The 15,229-nt window shown below is 36.5% G+C and overlaps 2 protein-coding genes across 5 annotated transcripts in view; both read left to right on the forward strand.

Annotated features, from left to right (window-relative positions):
- si:ch73-366l1.5 (FILIA-N KH-like domain-containing protein) overlaps positions 1-11,539 on the forward strand; it is a 28,083-nt gene extending 16,544 nt beyond the window's left edge. Inside the window, exons 3-5 of one of the 4 annotated variants that reach the window (XM_016229514.1) lie at positions 1,182-1,299; positions 3,896-3,966; positions 10,929-11,006. In XM_016229514.1, coding sequence (XP_016085000.1) covers positions 1,182-1,299; positions 3,896-3,929 — 152 coding nt within the window. In that variant the 3' untranslated portion in view covers positions 3,930-3,966; positions 10,929-11,006. Of the gene's footprint in view, positions 1-1,181; positions 1,300-3,895; positions 4,189-9,543; positions 9,581-10,928 lie in introns of those variants that run through there. The other 3 variants (XM_016229511.1, XM_016229513.1, XM_016229515.1) reach the window with 3 other exon arrangements.
- Positions 11,540-13,591: 2,052 nt separating this feature from the next.
- The window catches only part of LOC107548689 (ST6 (alpha-N-acetyl-neuraminyl-2,3-beta-galactosyl-1,3)-N-acetylgalactosaminide alpha-2,6-sialyltransferase 2), a 9,978-nt gene continuing 8,340 nt past the window's right edge, over positions 13,592-15,229 (forward strand). Inside the window, 2 exon segments of the mRNA XM_016229476.1 lie at positions 13,592-13,636; positions 13,725-13,751. Coding sequence (XP_016084962.1) covers positions 13,592-13,636; positions 13,725-13,751 — 72 coding nt within the window.

Raw genomic sequence — 15,229 nt, forward strand, 5'->3', positions numbered from 1 at the left:
TATATATATATATATATATATATATATATATATATATAAAATAGACATTTTATGCTGTGTTACATTTGTTACATTATTGGTGGGTTTCAAAGTTAATAAAATAAAAAACCAAAAATGAAAATAATAGTATTAATATATAAGATGAAAAGTAAAAAACAATGGAATTATGGAATGTAATTTATAAAAAATAAATAAAATAAATAAATATCACATTCTGGCGGGTAATTCTTTTATATTTATACTTTTCTCTCATGCACTGAGGTAGTTTGTTTGGTTCCTGGCTTCTTTCTTCAATCTGTCATTTTCTTCTGGTTCATATCTGCCTGTGGCTCTCTGAGCTGCAGGTTTCATTATGCTCCATATGAGCGAGTGTTTTGAGAGCAGGGCTGTGAGTGCTCGCGAAGATAAACTCAAGCACACTGGAGCTTTGTGCTCTGCAACTGTAAACTGATGCCTTTGTTCTCCCAGCGGTACATTGGCCTCTAGGTTACAGATTCTGCTGCGTTTACATCCAGACATCACCTGGTGTGCTCAGATATAACCCTCGTTTGCAAAAGACCAGGGTCTCTTCTGCAAAAACATGTCAGTTAATGAATTATAACAGCAACAGAGCTAGATTTAGCAGCACGTGCCGCAGATATGAAGTGTGTGTGAAATAGGTTTCAGCTGCCAACAGCGTGTGCAGAACAGTCTTTATCCTTGATTTAATATAAAGACTTCCTAGCTGCCGGTGCCAATGACTTGACAGGCCTGCAAGTGGATTAGACCTGGTAGGATGATAATCTGGGTTAGGAACAGGGCGCAGTGTCACGGAAGATTTTCTGCCCTTCCTGTGTTGTTGTCTGATCCGTCAGTACAATACAGACACCTTCATACCGATCGAACACCTGCTTTTTGTATCCAGATCAAGTGAGGTCCTCTATAACTCACTTAGACAGGAGACAGAAGTATTTAGCCGACATTAAAAGTGACCGGTGACAGAAATCATTCTAATATGAATTTATTCAGATTATCAATGTTAAAAACAGTTGCGCTTGCTATTTTTGTGGAAACTGTGAAATTCTTGGAACAAAAATAAAAAGCAGCATTTATTTGAAACCAAAAGCTTTTTATTGCAGCGTAAAAGTCCACTTAATCACTTTCCATCAGGTAAATGTTAAATCTGATATCGTGTCTTTCAGATGGTGCAGCTGCTTTACTGACAGATGAGGTCGAGACCCCCGCAGTCGTGCCCGGTAATAAGAGGACCACCAAGTTTGAGAAGAGAATGACCGTGGAGGAGATGGAAGAGGAGCAGAGGTCAGTATTTTCCTTCTCCCTCAATCCATCCACTGAAGCGATAGCATCTCCGAATAACACACAGCAGTGAAATCTACATTTCACGGTTTTGTATTTCATATATATCTAGAAATGCTTGAATTGAACAGCATTTCAAGCATGTGAAGTGTGTATGTGATTGTATTTGAAGCCTCCCCTCTGAAGTATGCAGAATGATGCTTTTTGGGGAATGTCCAGTAGATTTGTTGTCAGAGGAAAATTCTTGTTATTCCTCCTCATAATTTTGGGCCATTTGTAGCCGTGTAATGCACAGCCCACCTCCACCCACTCCAGCACACTCTGTGAGTGTTCGGATAAGAAGGGTGAGATGATCACAACAGCGCTCGTATCTGTAGCAGACTGTCAGGGGCGCTCGCGGGGGCTCAAGGTTTGACTGGAGGTTCAGGCACACTTTGCTGCGGGTGGGTGTGGTTTGTTTGCTAGATAAAATGTGTAGATTGAGCAGTTGGGGGTCTGAACTAAAAAAAAAAAAAATAGGTTACACTTTATTTGGATAGCCCACTTTAGACATTCGACTGACTATGGGGGCATTTACATGACAGTGTTCAACGAAAAAAACGTTTTTGAAAACTTCTGTTATCATCTTAACTACAAAAACGCAAATTTGTGCAAACTGTGAAGTCATGCGTATTACATATTCAGTCTATAGGAAAGCATATGCGCGCAGACGCGTAGTGTTTCTTTACAAATTCACGTCGTGACTACTGGCCTGGCAAGAATAATACAGCGTTTTTAGTTGTTTTGCACAGGTCCGTGTGAACGGGAAAGGTTTTGATCACGTTGTTGTCTGTACGCAAAACTTTTCAAAAATGCAAAGGGAAAACTTTTCTGTTGTCGTGTAAACATTGTGTTACTTTGTAAGTTTGATTGCATCATATAATAATTGCTGTTAATAGTGTTCATCGTCTGTTTGATTATGTCTTTAATTGATTTTTCCGTACATTTCTGCCATATGTACATTAACTGACGGTCACCTCTGATAAGCTACCACTAAATATTGTAGAAACTTCATTTGCTGTAAAGTTGCTTTGCAACGATTTGTATGGTGAAAATCGCTATACAAATAAACTACATGTCAACCAACTCTCATTAGAGTATTAGTAGACTTGTTAGGGTTAGAGTAGAATAGTTGATATGTACTTTATAGTTGGTAGAGTGTCTGATGAACATCAAAATATAGTGTTAGCAGATATTAAGCAGACACTACTAATACTCTAAAGAGAGTAAGAGCTCAAGAGAAGACTCTGGTGGTGTTGTTTTTTCTGAATTTCATTCCTTTTATCGAAATGACTCCAACATAAATCTAAATAAACCATTTAAATCCATAAACAAAATAATGTCAGCATCGCTTAGTCATTTCTTATACACTAGTCCAGGTTTTGCTTGAGTTCACAAGCATAAAAATAAAAATAGTACGTTTTGTTCTTTTGAAAATCACATGAAACCTGGTTTCATTCTTTACTGTTCACTAAAATTGAAAACTTTGGGGGGGGTATATAAAAAATATTTGTATTAATTTACTTTTATTAATTAATACTTTTATTCAGCATGAATGCATTAAATCAACCAAATGTGGCAGTAAAGACACTTAAATTGATACAAAAGGTTTCTGTTTCAAATAAATTCTTTTGAACTTTCCATTTATCAGCGAATCCTGAAAAAAGTATCATAGTTTTCACAAAAATAATAATCAGCTCAACTGTTTTCAACATTGATAATATTAAAGGGATAGTTCACTGATGTCACATGGACTATTTTAACAATGTATTTTCTACCTTTCTACATAATATTTCACAATATTCCCGTTTAAAAAAAAAAATGAATTTAACACAGGGGTGTCCAAACTCGGTCCTGGAGGGCCGGTGTCCTGCAGAGTTTAGCTCCAACCCTAATCAAACACGCCTGAAGCAGCTAATCAAGCTCTTATAGGCATACTAGAAACTTCCATTCAGGTGTGTTGAGGCAAGTTGGAGCTAAACTCTGCGGGACACCGGCCCTCCAGGACCGAGTTTGGACACCCCTGATTTAACACAACCTTGGTGTTTTTGAGACTCTCAAATACAATAAAACGGACCCCCAAACTTTTGAACGGCAGTGTATATTTCCTGCATATTTGTCATTTCCCTTGTGGAGTGTTAGAGAGTGGGTTTACATGTGCAACAAAAAATTCTAAAAAAAAACACAATTTGAAATTAAAAATGAAAAAACTTTGTAATACATGCCTGACAACAAATTATATTTTGAAGCAAGTTTTGCTCCATTCTTGATGTTAAAAAAGGCATTTACATGAAAACCAAAATAATGGTCAGATACATGGCTGCTGTTTACGAAAGCAGAATTTAAGGCATCATAGGTGGATTCTCAACAAGAGTACACGCTGTCTGCTTTATCTCAATTGTGCATGTAAACTCAGTCAGTGATTTGAGATGATTTCTACAGTTCCCATTTGCAGAAGTCACTGTGTGTAGCTATAGATTAGCAAGTTGACTCAATAGTCAGAACCCTACAGTAATGGTCTGTACATAATGTCCTCTGCTCCTGCCCTTTATCTTTGCAGGATAGAGTTCACAAATGACTTTACAGCTCTTTAAACAACATCAGGCAGTATGCGTATGTGTCAGACCACTGGTAAGGTATCATTTACATCAGTTTGACCCCGACACCCCCCACAGTCTCACCCCTCGGCCTCCCCCATCATCACCATGTGCTGACACACAAATATCTTCCCTTCCACTCACTTTCCTTATTCAGCGACAATTCTTGTCCCGACATGCTGAGTTACAGTAACAGTTCACCCAGAAATAAAATTCCGTCATGTACTCACACTGTTGTTTCAAACCCATCTGAACTGCAATGCATTTATTTATCTGTAAAGTCACAATTTATTTATATATTTTATTTATTTGCAAAATGTATGTATTTATTTTTAAGCCACAATTTATTGATTTATTAAGTCATTATGTATTTATTTTTGTAATGTAACTTATTTGTAAATCACAACTTATTTATTTATTGTAAAGTCAATATTTTATTTATTTAGTCACTATTTATAGTCACTATTTATTTGATTTAGAAAGTCAATATTTATGCATTTATTTATTATTTGTAAAGTTGTTTATTTGTAAACAGTTAATTAAGTCACAATTTATTTAGTAATGTAACTTATTTATTTGTAAATCACAATTTATTTATTTGTAAAGTCAATATTCATTTATTTGTTTATTTATTTATAAAGTCACTATTTATAGTCACAATTTATTTATTTATTTATTTGTAAAGTCACTATTTTATTTATTTATGCCTATTTATAGTGTTTTGTTTTGAGTTTTTGTCCTTTTGGAGCTTAGCTGTATAAATGACTATCCACACGCCTTATGTGGAAAAGAGAAGCTTGTACATTCTACCAAACATCTGTTTTTGTGTTATATGAATAAAAGACAGTAAAATGTGACGTGAGAGTGAGTAAATAATGACAGAATGATCATTTTTGGGTGACCTATCCCGTTAACACTGATCCAGCTGTTTCATAGTGTTTTAGATCACTGTGTCTTCTGCACATTATGGGTTAAATAATATGGACCATTGGACAGTCCAGTAGTCTCAACTTAAACTCTTGATCTCCTGCTGGTCCTAATTTGGGCTTTGTACACAAAGCTGAGTGGCCACATGTGTTCTGCATCTGTCTAAAAGGCCCCAGAGTTCAAGGGATTCATTATTGTGACTAGTGCTGGGCGGTATACCGGTTCATACCGAATACCGGTGTTTATTTTTGTTATGATATGAGTTTTTTTAAATACCGCAATACGGTATGTCGCTTAAACAACGTTCGGAACATGACACTGTTTGAAAGGGGTCCCTTTTCACTGTTGCACTGTGGTGAGGGAACAGCTGTATGTGTTACTAAGTGTGAAAGTTCTGAAACTGAAGCTGTAGAACTAATAGAACGTGATGACAGAAGAACTCATCCACAATATCCACATTGACCGCCACAAATATCCACCGCCCCCTGCCATCAGCTCCCGCGTCTCAAACACACACGAGCACGACTTTAGCACTAGATTTAGCAAGTTTCAGACCCTTTTAGTGGCATTTTTCCATAGAATTTTCATACTGACAATCCTAGCGCCTTTTTTGGATAAACCTTAGCTATGGTTCAGTTGGAAGATTTCTCCAGTGCTGTCCCGCGAGCGCGAGGTCTGGCTTTCCCGGAGAAGTGTCGCCTCTCTCGGCGTCTGTTCTGTGTAGTGAGCGGCAGAGAAGCAGCGCATTCAGTTGGCCGCACCGCAGCCGACTCTTCAATAAATGAGTACAAAACAGCGTTTCCTAGCACCTGTCGCTTACTGATTGTTTGGAATTATAAATATGAGCGTAGTTCGTCTGTTAATATCACATGCACTTTTTTTTTAGTTGGTTACTCAGACGCAGGCAGTGCGCTGCATGAGACAAAAAAGTAATCCAGCCAAAACAACCGCATAGCCGCTCTTTAGTGTAGATGCATGTTGATTTTATCAGACGATGCCGCGATTATAAATGAGAGTGACTCCTGGTTAACATGTATTAAAAGGGGTCGTGTTTAGTCACTATTTAGTGTGGTATTTTTTGACAATATTCACTCATCATGACAGTAAAATAGGGCATTCTAAGTCAGTATACTGCAGTATTTCCTCTCTCAATCAGTAGAAAATATGGTTAACACCCGGTCATGCATGGGAAAAAAATACCATCATGTACCGTGAAACCGGTATAATTTTGAAAAATACCATGATATACATTTTTGGTCATACCGCCCAGCACTAATTGTGACACATTACAGAAGAAAACTAGGGAAACGCTCACAAATGCAGGTCACTGAACACATATAAAGGAGTGTGTGTGTGTTATGTGCATTCCAAAGCATTACAGGTTGATTATATAGAATATTTTTATAGCCATTCTGATGTATAATTACATTAGCAAGTCCGAAGACTTTCGATGGAGAACACATGATGCTGCTTTGAATATTAAGCAAAGTAATATCAAAATAATTTATAGCTTTTATTTTATATAACTGTATTAAAGGAGTGCATTAATAATCATGCATTTGGACATCTAAGCCAATTAAAAATGTCTGAATGTCACTGTTGAATTACTAGTGCAAGTGTCTGTTTATTAGTATTGTGACAGTTTATGAAGAAAAGTGAAAAGGGAAAAAAAATGCTCCCGTGGAATTTGACCATACGTTTTGTTTTGTTTTTAATCAAGATGCAATGACTTTCAGACATTTTTAGATGTGGTTTGGTGTCCAAATACTTTTTGCTTTACTTTGCATTTACATCCATTCAATCAAAAAAAAAAAAAAGAGTTGTAAAATGATACGGTCAATAAAATGTCATGCAGTGAATTGTACATATCAGGGTGAGACAAAATTCATATTTTAAGAATTGATCCCTTTTAGTTATTGAGAGTGAATCTGTTGAATTAGACACACTCTACACGGGACACAAACTGGAAATTCAACAGAGGAATTTCAACAGTTTTGCGTAAAACACAACTGATAATTTGACTTTTATGCCTATTTATTCCTTGATATGTAGAGTATAATTTAAGTTCATTTACAGTTATGCATTTGGTAGATACTTCTATCTAAATAGACTTGCACTGCGTTCAACGTATACATCTTATCAGGTTATGCTTTCCCTCGGAATCGAACCCACAATCTTAGCGTTGCTAGCGCCACACTCTACTGTTTGAGCTACAAGAAAGATCCTCATCAAAACGGTTTAATTTGCCAAGCAGTATCACCGAAATGTTACTGAAGTTAAATTATAGTGAAGTAGCATTAAATATCATTGGGAGGATACTTCCAGTCTTGTTTTCTGGTTTTAGACTTGTGTGTCTTTGCACGTGTATTTGTATCATTGTTGTGCTCTGCATTGGAAACAAAGAGTAGTCCATAAAAGGGGGCGAATGTCAATATGATTGATGACTGACCTTTTGACCTCATAATAAGATCCAGATGTGACCTCTGACCTCACAATAATATCCAGATGTGACCTCTGACCTCAATAATATCCAGATGGGGGTATCAGCATATGTGTAATTCTGACGTCGACCTGTGACCTCCGGGAGAGAAATATGATGTTTGTACAATTCCTACCGGTGACAAGCCATAAATGAAGTCCTGAGGAATGTTTTTGAACTTTTAATGCATGTTTCAAAACATGCGCGCACACACACACCTAAATGGGGACACTACACAGACTCCTATTGTTTTTTTTTTTAATCTACAGATAATTATATTGACATTTGCCCACTTATATGGACCTACTGCAAAGGTTTTTAGCACATTCCGAAAATATTAAAGGATAAAAATATGGTTCCAAAAGCAGTGATTCCTTAGAAGAACAATTTTTTTTGTTCCCCAAAGAACCTTTCCGTGAACCGTTCTTCAAAGAACCATTTATATATTTTTTTTATTAGTGTGGGAAACAATCTAAAGAACCTTTTTCCACTATTAAAGAACCTCCCAGCTTTCTATGGATATTAAAGTTTCTTCATGGAAACATTAGATGCCCATAAAGAACCTTTATTTCTAAAAGTGTATTATACTTTTTTTTTTTTATAAATATAAAAAATATATATTTTTATACTATAAGGTCCACATATAATGTTAGTTGGGTCATATCATAGTATTTCATAACTACTTTTCCACCCCCTCTCTCTGATCCTTTGAAATAAAGTAGGCATCATTGATGTGTAAATGGGGGCTGTCATGTGTAGATACACATGCAGTCCATACAGTTTTCCATTGTACACCGAGCTCCTTTATCTCAAAAGATCAACGAAAATTAAATCCTCATGATGTCACCCTTGAGTCACAGTAGCACATGCTTCAAATCATTTGAAATTGCCGTAGCACTGAGCCATACTGCTCTCTAACTGACTAAATGATTGCATGAAAACAACTGTGTTTGGTAGGGCACTTTACTTAAACATGACTACAAGCATCTTTCCTGAATGTTTCCATGACTCTGATGAGCTTCAGTTTAAGTGTTGCATGACTAACACACTCTGCCAAGCCTTAACAAGTAACCGCAAAACACCAGAGCTGCTAACGGTGAGTGACCTGCTCCTTCAATATATTCATCTTGCAGTCAATAATAAAACAAATTGCTTAATTTACTCGCCCCCAAGCTGTCCAAGAAGTAAATGAGTTTGTTTCTTCATCAGAACAGGCTTGGAGAAATGTAGCATTACATCACTTGCTCACCAATGGATCCTCTGCAGTGAATGGGTGCCGTCAGAATGAGAGTCCAAACGGCTGATAAAAAGTCGTCTCATCTGAATGAAGAGAGAAACATTCACAAATCAAGCACCATTTACAAGCAAAGAGTTCAGTGTTGTTATGGATTATGGGCTGATATTTTGGCCAGAAGCGTCAGTTTAAAGTTAAAATGCCTTATTGATGGATTTGTTTCTTACACACACACACAGCTTTTCGCTTCACAGGACAAGTTGTGTGGATCACTTGCGTATTATTGTGATGTTTTTATCAGCTGTTTGGACTCCCATTCTGACGGCACCCATTCACTGCAGAGCATCCACTGGTGAGCAAGTGATGTAATGCTACATTTCTCCAAATCCGTTTTAAAACACGATTTATTTGCTTCTGTACATTTAAATTATAACGCATATCTATAAAGGCCGTTTTCTCCTGCAATGAATCAGAAATGTCCACTTCAGCAGCACTTAAACCGGACATTACAGTTGTATTCCTGTCTATATTCTGAAGGTTTTTACAGATGGATTTGTTCATATATCATTCACTTGATTATATATTCAACATTTTATTCTTGTTTTTGACAGTATTTTCTGATTTATATATATATATATATAGAATATAGAAACATAGAATTTCAGAAAACTTATACAAAACAATTGTCTTATGTAGTGTGATTAATTAACTGGTGAAAGTAAAGTGTAATGTGAAAGTAATTTTTTTTAACCTTATTTACCTGCAGTGTCTTCCTTTTTAATTTAGGGTTGCTAATGAGATAACGGTTTAATTTAGTCTGTGTACGGTTAATGTTTCTCTGGGGGTTTGCTGCAGTGAATTCATGCATCTGTGTTTGTGTGTAGAGGGACTGTGTGTTCCTGGAGACGTTCAGGTGAATTGTTTGAGGCTGTGGCTTTATGATACTGAATAATCTCATTTTTATTTTTCAGAGATGCTGAGTAAGCAGAAGTCGGAGCATGTGGGGGGGAAAAATGCTCCCTATATAATGAACCAATTGAGGACCTTCGAGGAGTGACTTCTTTGTGCTTTTATTCTTTTTTTTCTTCTTTGTTTTCGGCTTGTTGAATACCCTCTTAAAGCAAAATGCCAAAGAACATAAGATTATCTTTTTTTTTTTTTTTACACTTAGGTACAACTATATACAACGTATGGCCCTTTAAAACCTATTAAAAGCATATTAAAACACTGATGTTATAGTTTACATACAGTTCATTTAGTGTACGATTCGGAAACTCTTTTGCAAAGGAAAGGGAGGGAACTTCTTTCTTAGATTTGAATAAGGAATTCAGAAATGGGGATTTCTCATGATATGAAATAATCTTGTGCCTTTGTTGAGCGTCATGTGTTCTTGAGTCAGCCAATCAGCATTCAGTCTCACATTCTGCCCATCCTGCTCTTCTGAAATAGCATCGCACGCTCTTGTGGACTCGCACAGCTATGACCATCACAGGCTGATGGAAAAGTGCTTGCACTGCAGACTCAGACCATGTACATGATGAAATGTAGAAACCATGTGAATTTTTGTTGTTGTTATTGTTTTTGGATGTTATGTTAAAAAAATTGGTGAATCTCATCAAATATAAAGAGGGACATTTCATACCAGAATCAGAAGAGAATGGATGTGAAGTTATTATTTGCATAAAGATAGATAAATCCTATTTTTAGAACTATTATGATTTGTTTGCATTCTAAAAAAAAGGTAATATTTTACTGTAATATGGTGATACATTTAATTATTGGTAATACAACAAATGCTACCACGTGTACATGCTTTTTTCTGCACTATTGTAAAGAGAATATCATTTTGATTTTGCAGTGAAATGTGACTTTGATAGGGTTTTGTGAGATATCAATAAAGAGCTGAATTTGATGAATGGCCGTTGTGGCATTATTTCTTCTGATACACAATACTTAACACAAGGAAACGCCAAACAGAAATATAGTTTTCAACTTCATTTCCTTCAATGAAATGGGCACGAATGGAAAATTTGGTCATTTACGCATCATCTTGTCGTTCCAAACCTGTATGAGTTCATTTTTTTTAAATCTGCTAAATGCAAAAGAAGAGATGACTAGGGTGGTAGCCATAGTATTTTTAATACTACAGAAGTTAATGACTACCACCAACTGTTTGGTTGCCAACAATCTTCAAAATATCTTAATTTGTGTGAAAAGTCACACGGGTTTGGAACAAACTGAGGGTGAGTAAATGATAGAATTCTCATTTTTGGGTGAACTATCCCTTTAAGTACTTTTTTAACTGAACTGAAGCCTTTGTGTGATTTTTCTTTATGCCGTTGTGTTTGTGTTGTAGGGTACAGCAGGAGCAGCTGACTGCAATCTTCAGACTGCTCCGAGAGAATCAGGACACGTTTGGAGAGATGACGGAGGGAGAAGTGGAGGAACAGCTCAAACTTTACTCGCTTTAGTCTGACCACACACAGTTTCATATAGGATAGAATATGGGCTTTTCACACTGCGCTTGACCCGAGTTAACATCTGTAGCACTGTTTAAATCGACTATACTGTACCTACTGTTATGCTTGGGGTCACAGACACTCCAGCTCTTTATAAAAGTAATTGTAAGATTGAGGGTTAAGCAGGGTTTAATGCTTGTAATTTGGAAAGAGGTTCACGTTCAACACTAAAATGTTAGTGTAAAAAGCTCAGCTTGATCTCTGCATGATCACTGTGTAAAACTCTTGTTGTATTATACACAGACTGTAGTGTCCTCATGAACATATCAGCTGAACTTTTTACTTTTTTTTTTTTTTTTTGGTGCGTGAATGGGAAATGTAAATAGTCTGCGTTAGTGTTCTTGCATTTCTTTTGGTGTTTATATGGATTAATGCTTCAGAATCTAATTCTAATCTACTATATAGAATTCAAATGGCATATTCAAAATAGTTTACTGCTGCATTTTCTATGTATCTTCGATTGTTATTACTCCTCTTGTTTGTTTCTATTTACTTGAAGAAAAAAATATATATTAAAATAGCATTTGAATTTCCTGTTACATTTTCTTCCGTTTTTGAAACAGAGTCTCACTTACACCGAAACGGGCCCAGACATACACTCTTAAAAATAAAGGTGCTTCACGATGCCATAGAAGAACCTTTTTGTCTAAATGGTTCCATAAAGAACTTTTAACACCTGAAGAACCTTTCTGTTTCACAAAAGGTTCTTTGTGGCGAAAGAAGGTTCTTCAGATTATAAAAAGGTAAGAAAGAGATGGTTCTTTAAAGAACCTTTGACTGAATGCTTCTTTGTGGAACCAAAAATGGTTCTTCTATGGCATCGCTTGAAGAACCGTTTGAAGCACCTTTATTTTTAAGAGTGTAGACCAGGTTAAATGTGGAATCAGGGGCGGATTTACCCATTAGGCAAAGGTAGTTTGCCTTGGGCCCCCAAAAGCCAAGGGCCCCCTAAAATGCTTTTCATATAGTATATGCGCATTAAGCGCTGACACGCGAACGGTTGCTGTTTACGGTGTTTATTACCACGACAACCGTCCGAGACTCCAAGTTGAACGTGCTTTTTGTGTACCCTGCTTGAGGGAGGTGAAAATATTATGCATCTGAAGCTGTAATTAAATACTGAGAAACGGTGTGTATTATAAGTTTATAATTGTTTTAAATGCCGCTTACTCATTTATGAGAAGGAACCAAGTATAGAGGACACAGTTACTTTTTTGGTTGATATAATGTGTGTAAATGTATAATTGCCTTTTCATTATTTTTTCAGTTTTATTTAAATTTGTAGTTAAAATAAATGTATTTTAAAGTTTAGAATTAGACCGCCTTTGCACACAGGCTTATGCTGGTAACTCATCAGTGGATTTTCCTCGTCAATATAGGCTATATATTTTTTTAACACTTTTCTCGTTCTATATTTCTGACGTTCCAAAAGCGCCTCCTACTGGCAGAGAATGAATGTTCATTTTCAATAATCCAGTCTGTAGTTTTTGTTCAGATCAATGCAAAAATCCACCCCCATAACCCCCGTTTTAAATGAATATCATAATTTATACTTCTGGCTCACCCCTGGTTTAAACGCTCAATTGTGAGGTTTATTATTTTATCATTTTTGATTTTGTGAGAACCTGAATCTCAACTGTAAATCAGCTGCTATTTCGTTGGTCCACAACATGAAAGAAAACCATTATAACATGTACATAAAAAATGTAGAAGCATTGGACACAACCATGGGGTGCAGCAACAAGCATCACAACAAAAAAAAGGAACCTCAAGGAAAATGTGTACAAATGTATAGGGCCCCATTCCTATATTTTGCCTGGGGCCCCCCAATTCATTAAATCCGCCCCTGTGTGGAATAGATGGGACATTTCAGGAGGCGATTATTGTCTGCCTTTTGTTTAATACAGTGTTGTGAAATTGTTCAAAAACGATGTGCTAAACTTTTACAATGTGAAAGAAGATGTGGGAAAACATCGGTAGGCTAAATGCAGACAATGGATTTGTGTGTGTGTGTGTGTGTGTGTGAGAGAAGCGAAAACTGCATTTGGTAAAGAAAGGTTTCACATTCAAACGAGGCAGTGAGAACCAAACACCTTAAACTTTAAAAGTCAGTGGTTCCAGAAAGGCATGCATTAAAAAACCCAAGACAAGTATTTCAACAAAGAAATGGCAAATGTTTCTGAAGTAATATATTGTTTCACACACGCGCACATCAGCTAGAGTTTAAAGACGGCGAAAGCATTTGAACATTAGTTTTGTGATTGGCTACATGCCATATTATAATGGCAAGATTATTTCCCCGACAGATATAAGTAGAAAGTGAAGGAAAATGTAGGTTGATTAATTATTAATGGCCACACGCCCCACTTCTCGCGTCACCCTGTACCGCCCAAACTGTTCGCGATGATTTAAACGTTTGTTGAGGGAACGCAACCCATTGTTACTATCACATAAAGCCGACTTGTCGTGCTACCACTACCTGTAAATTACCAGCACTAAAATGGCTGCCAAACTGTACGGTATGTATCATTTCTTCATAGATATTGTAAGAGTAGCATCTTCTGCCTCGGTCTGGAAAAAATATCGCAAGAATTGTGTTCTTGTCGTGCTAAACGGGGGTTTTCTGTTCGCAGTTGACGGTGAAGAAAACACAACTCCTGGTAAGTTATTCACACATTTTCTCATGGCTTTTGGAAAGTAGGCTTAACTCTCTTACTGTATGTGCGTTTTTTAAAAACTTTTACCCCCATAGACCATCCCCTTAAGATGAAAAATATAGGCGCACATTAAAAAGATAAAAGTAAAATGTAGATTTCAAAAAGTATGCAAGGTTTTTAAATATTTCTGCTTAAAACTGTAGGTCTGTTTATTGTGTTTATATACATGCACACAGTTTAACAGATTATTGTGTTGATACATAACTCTAGAGACTATATCAAATCTGTGTATATACAGTGTTAAATAATGTTGTTAGACTTTCCATCCTGTGAAGGAGCATCCCAAGAAGCCACAAAAGTTTACGTTGAATTAAATGCCAGAGACACTTTGTGTAACCAAAATACCAATATTAACCAGAACCAGAACACATTTTTTTATAGCTTATTTTGAATTGTCAATGCTCTACTCTTTCTGGCTGGTCATTCAAACAGATAAGTGGGATAGAATATGCACTCTTACAACCATCTACATTATATTACAGTGCAAACACCATAAAGTAAACAATGTCATGATTGCTTGGCATAGATGTGCGGTATTTGTTGATTGCAAACTGCTCTGAAACCACAAGCCCGGGTTTTGACCGTGAAATGTTTAATTATTTAACTAAATAAACGCCTTTTATTAATAACATTTGAGGTATAGGGGCCCAAAGCGATGTCTGACCGACCGGCCCCCCTTTCGACTGATCTGTTCAAATGTTCTCATTACATGTTACAATGATCTTGTTGTGAAACAATGGTTATGTGGAAAGGATTTATGTAAACTGAAATGAAAGCTTGAGATCTGGGGTTTTAAGAATGACTAGCAGTTGTATCTACCAAAGAGTTACAAATAAAACAAAATTACGGCTTATTTCTGCATTTACAGCAAAATTATCTCCCCCCATTCACTGCATGGTTTCGTCCCATCCTATGTAGCCTAGAGTCACTGAGTGAGGTCAGATGGTAAACTGTCAAATTAGAGATGTCTTCGAGTTCGGGGGGGCAAACCGAGCCGGACGATTTGGTCAGTTGGACTTTTAAACACATTTTAGTTTTGCTATAGAAAATCTACAAATTCACACTCTGATTACATAGAGCAGCAGCAGGAAGCACGTGGGGTTGTAATGGTAACTGGATACACTGCACGCGAATTACGGCTGCGCTTCTATTTTGCCACACTAAACTTAGCAATAAACGCGTTGAAAATAATACACAATAAACATGTCTGTCAAAACGAACTCAAAGGAGGCTTTTATTAAGCAAATCAATGAGTGAATTACTCATCCACTGTTTAAAAAATACTTTAGCTGGGTTTCCACAGGCAGGGTCACAATTATCTACAGTGTATGAAGCTAAAGGTTTTTGGGTTAAGGTTCATAATGTAGAACATTTTTAACATTGTATGCTGTATGTGCATAGGTAGCTAGCAAACAAGGAAT

Source organism: Sinocyclocheilus grahami, unplaced genomic scaffold (genome assembly GCF_001515645.1).
Source record: "Sinocyclocheilus grahami isolate Dianchi unplaced genomic scaffold, SAMN03320097.WGS_v1.1 scaffold353.1, whole genome shotgun sequence".
Classification (NCBI taxonomy): domain Eukaryota; kingdom Metazoa; phylum Chordata; class Actinopteri; order Cypriniformes; family Cyprinidae; genus Sinocyclocheilus; species Sinocyclocheilus grahami.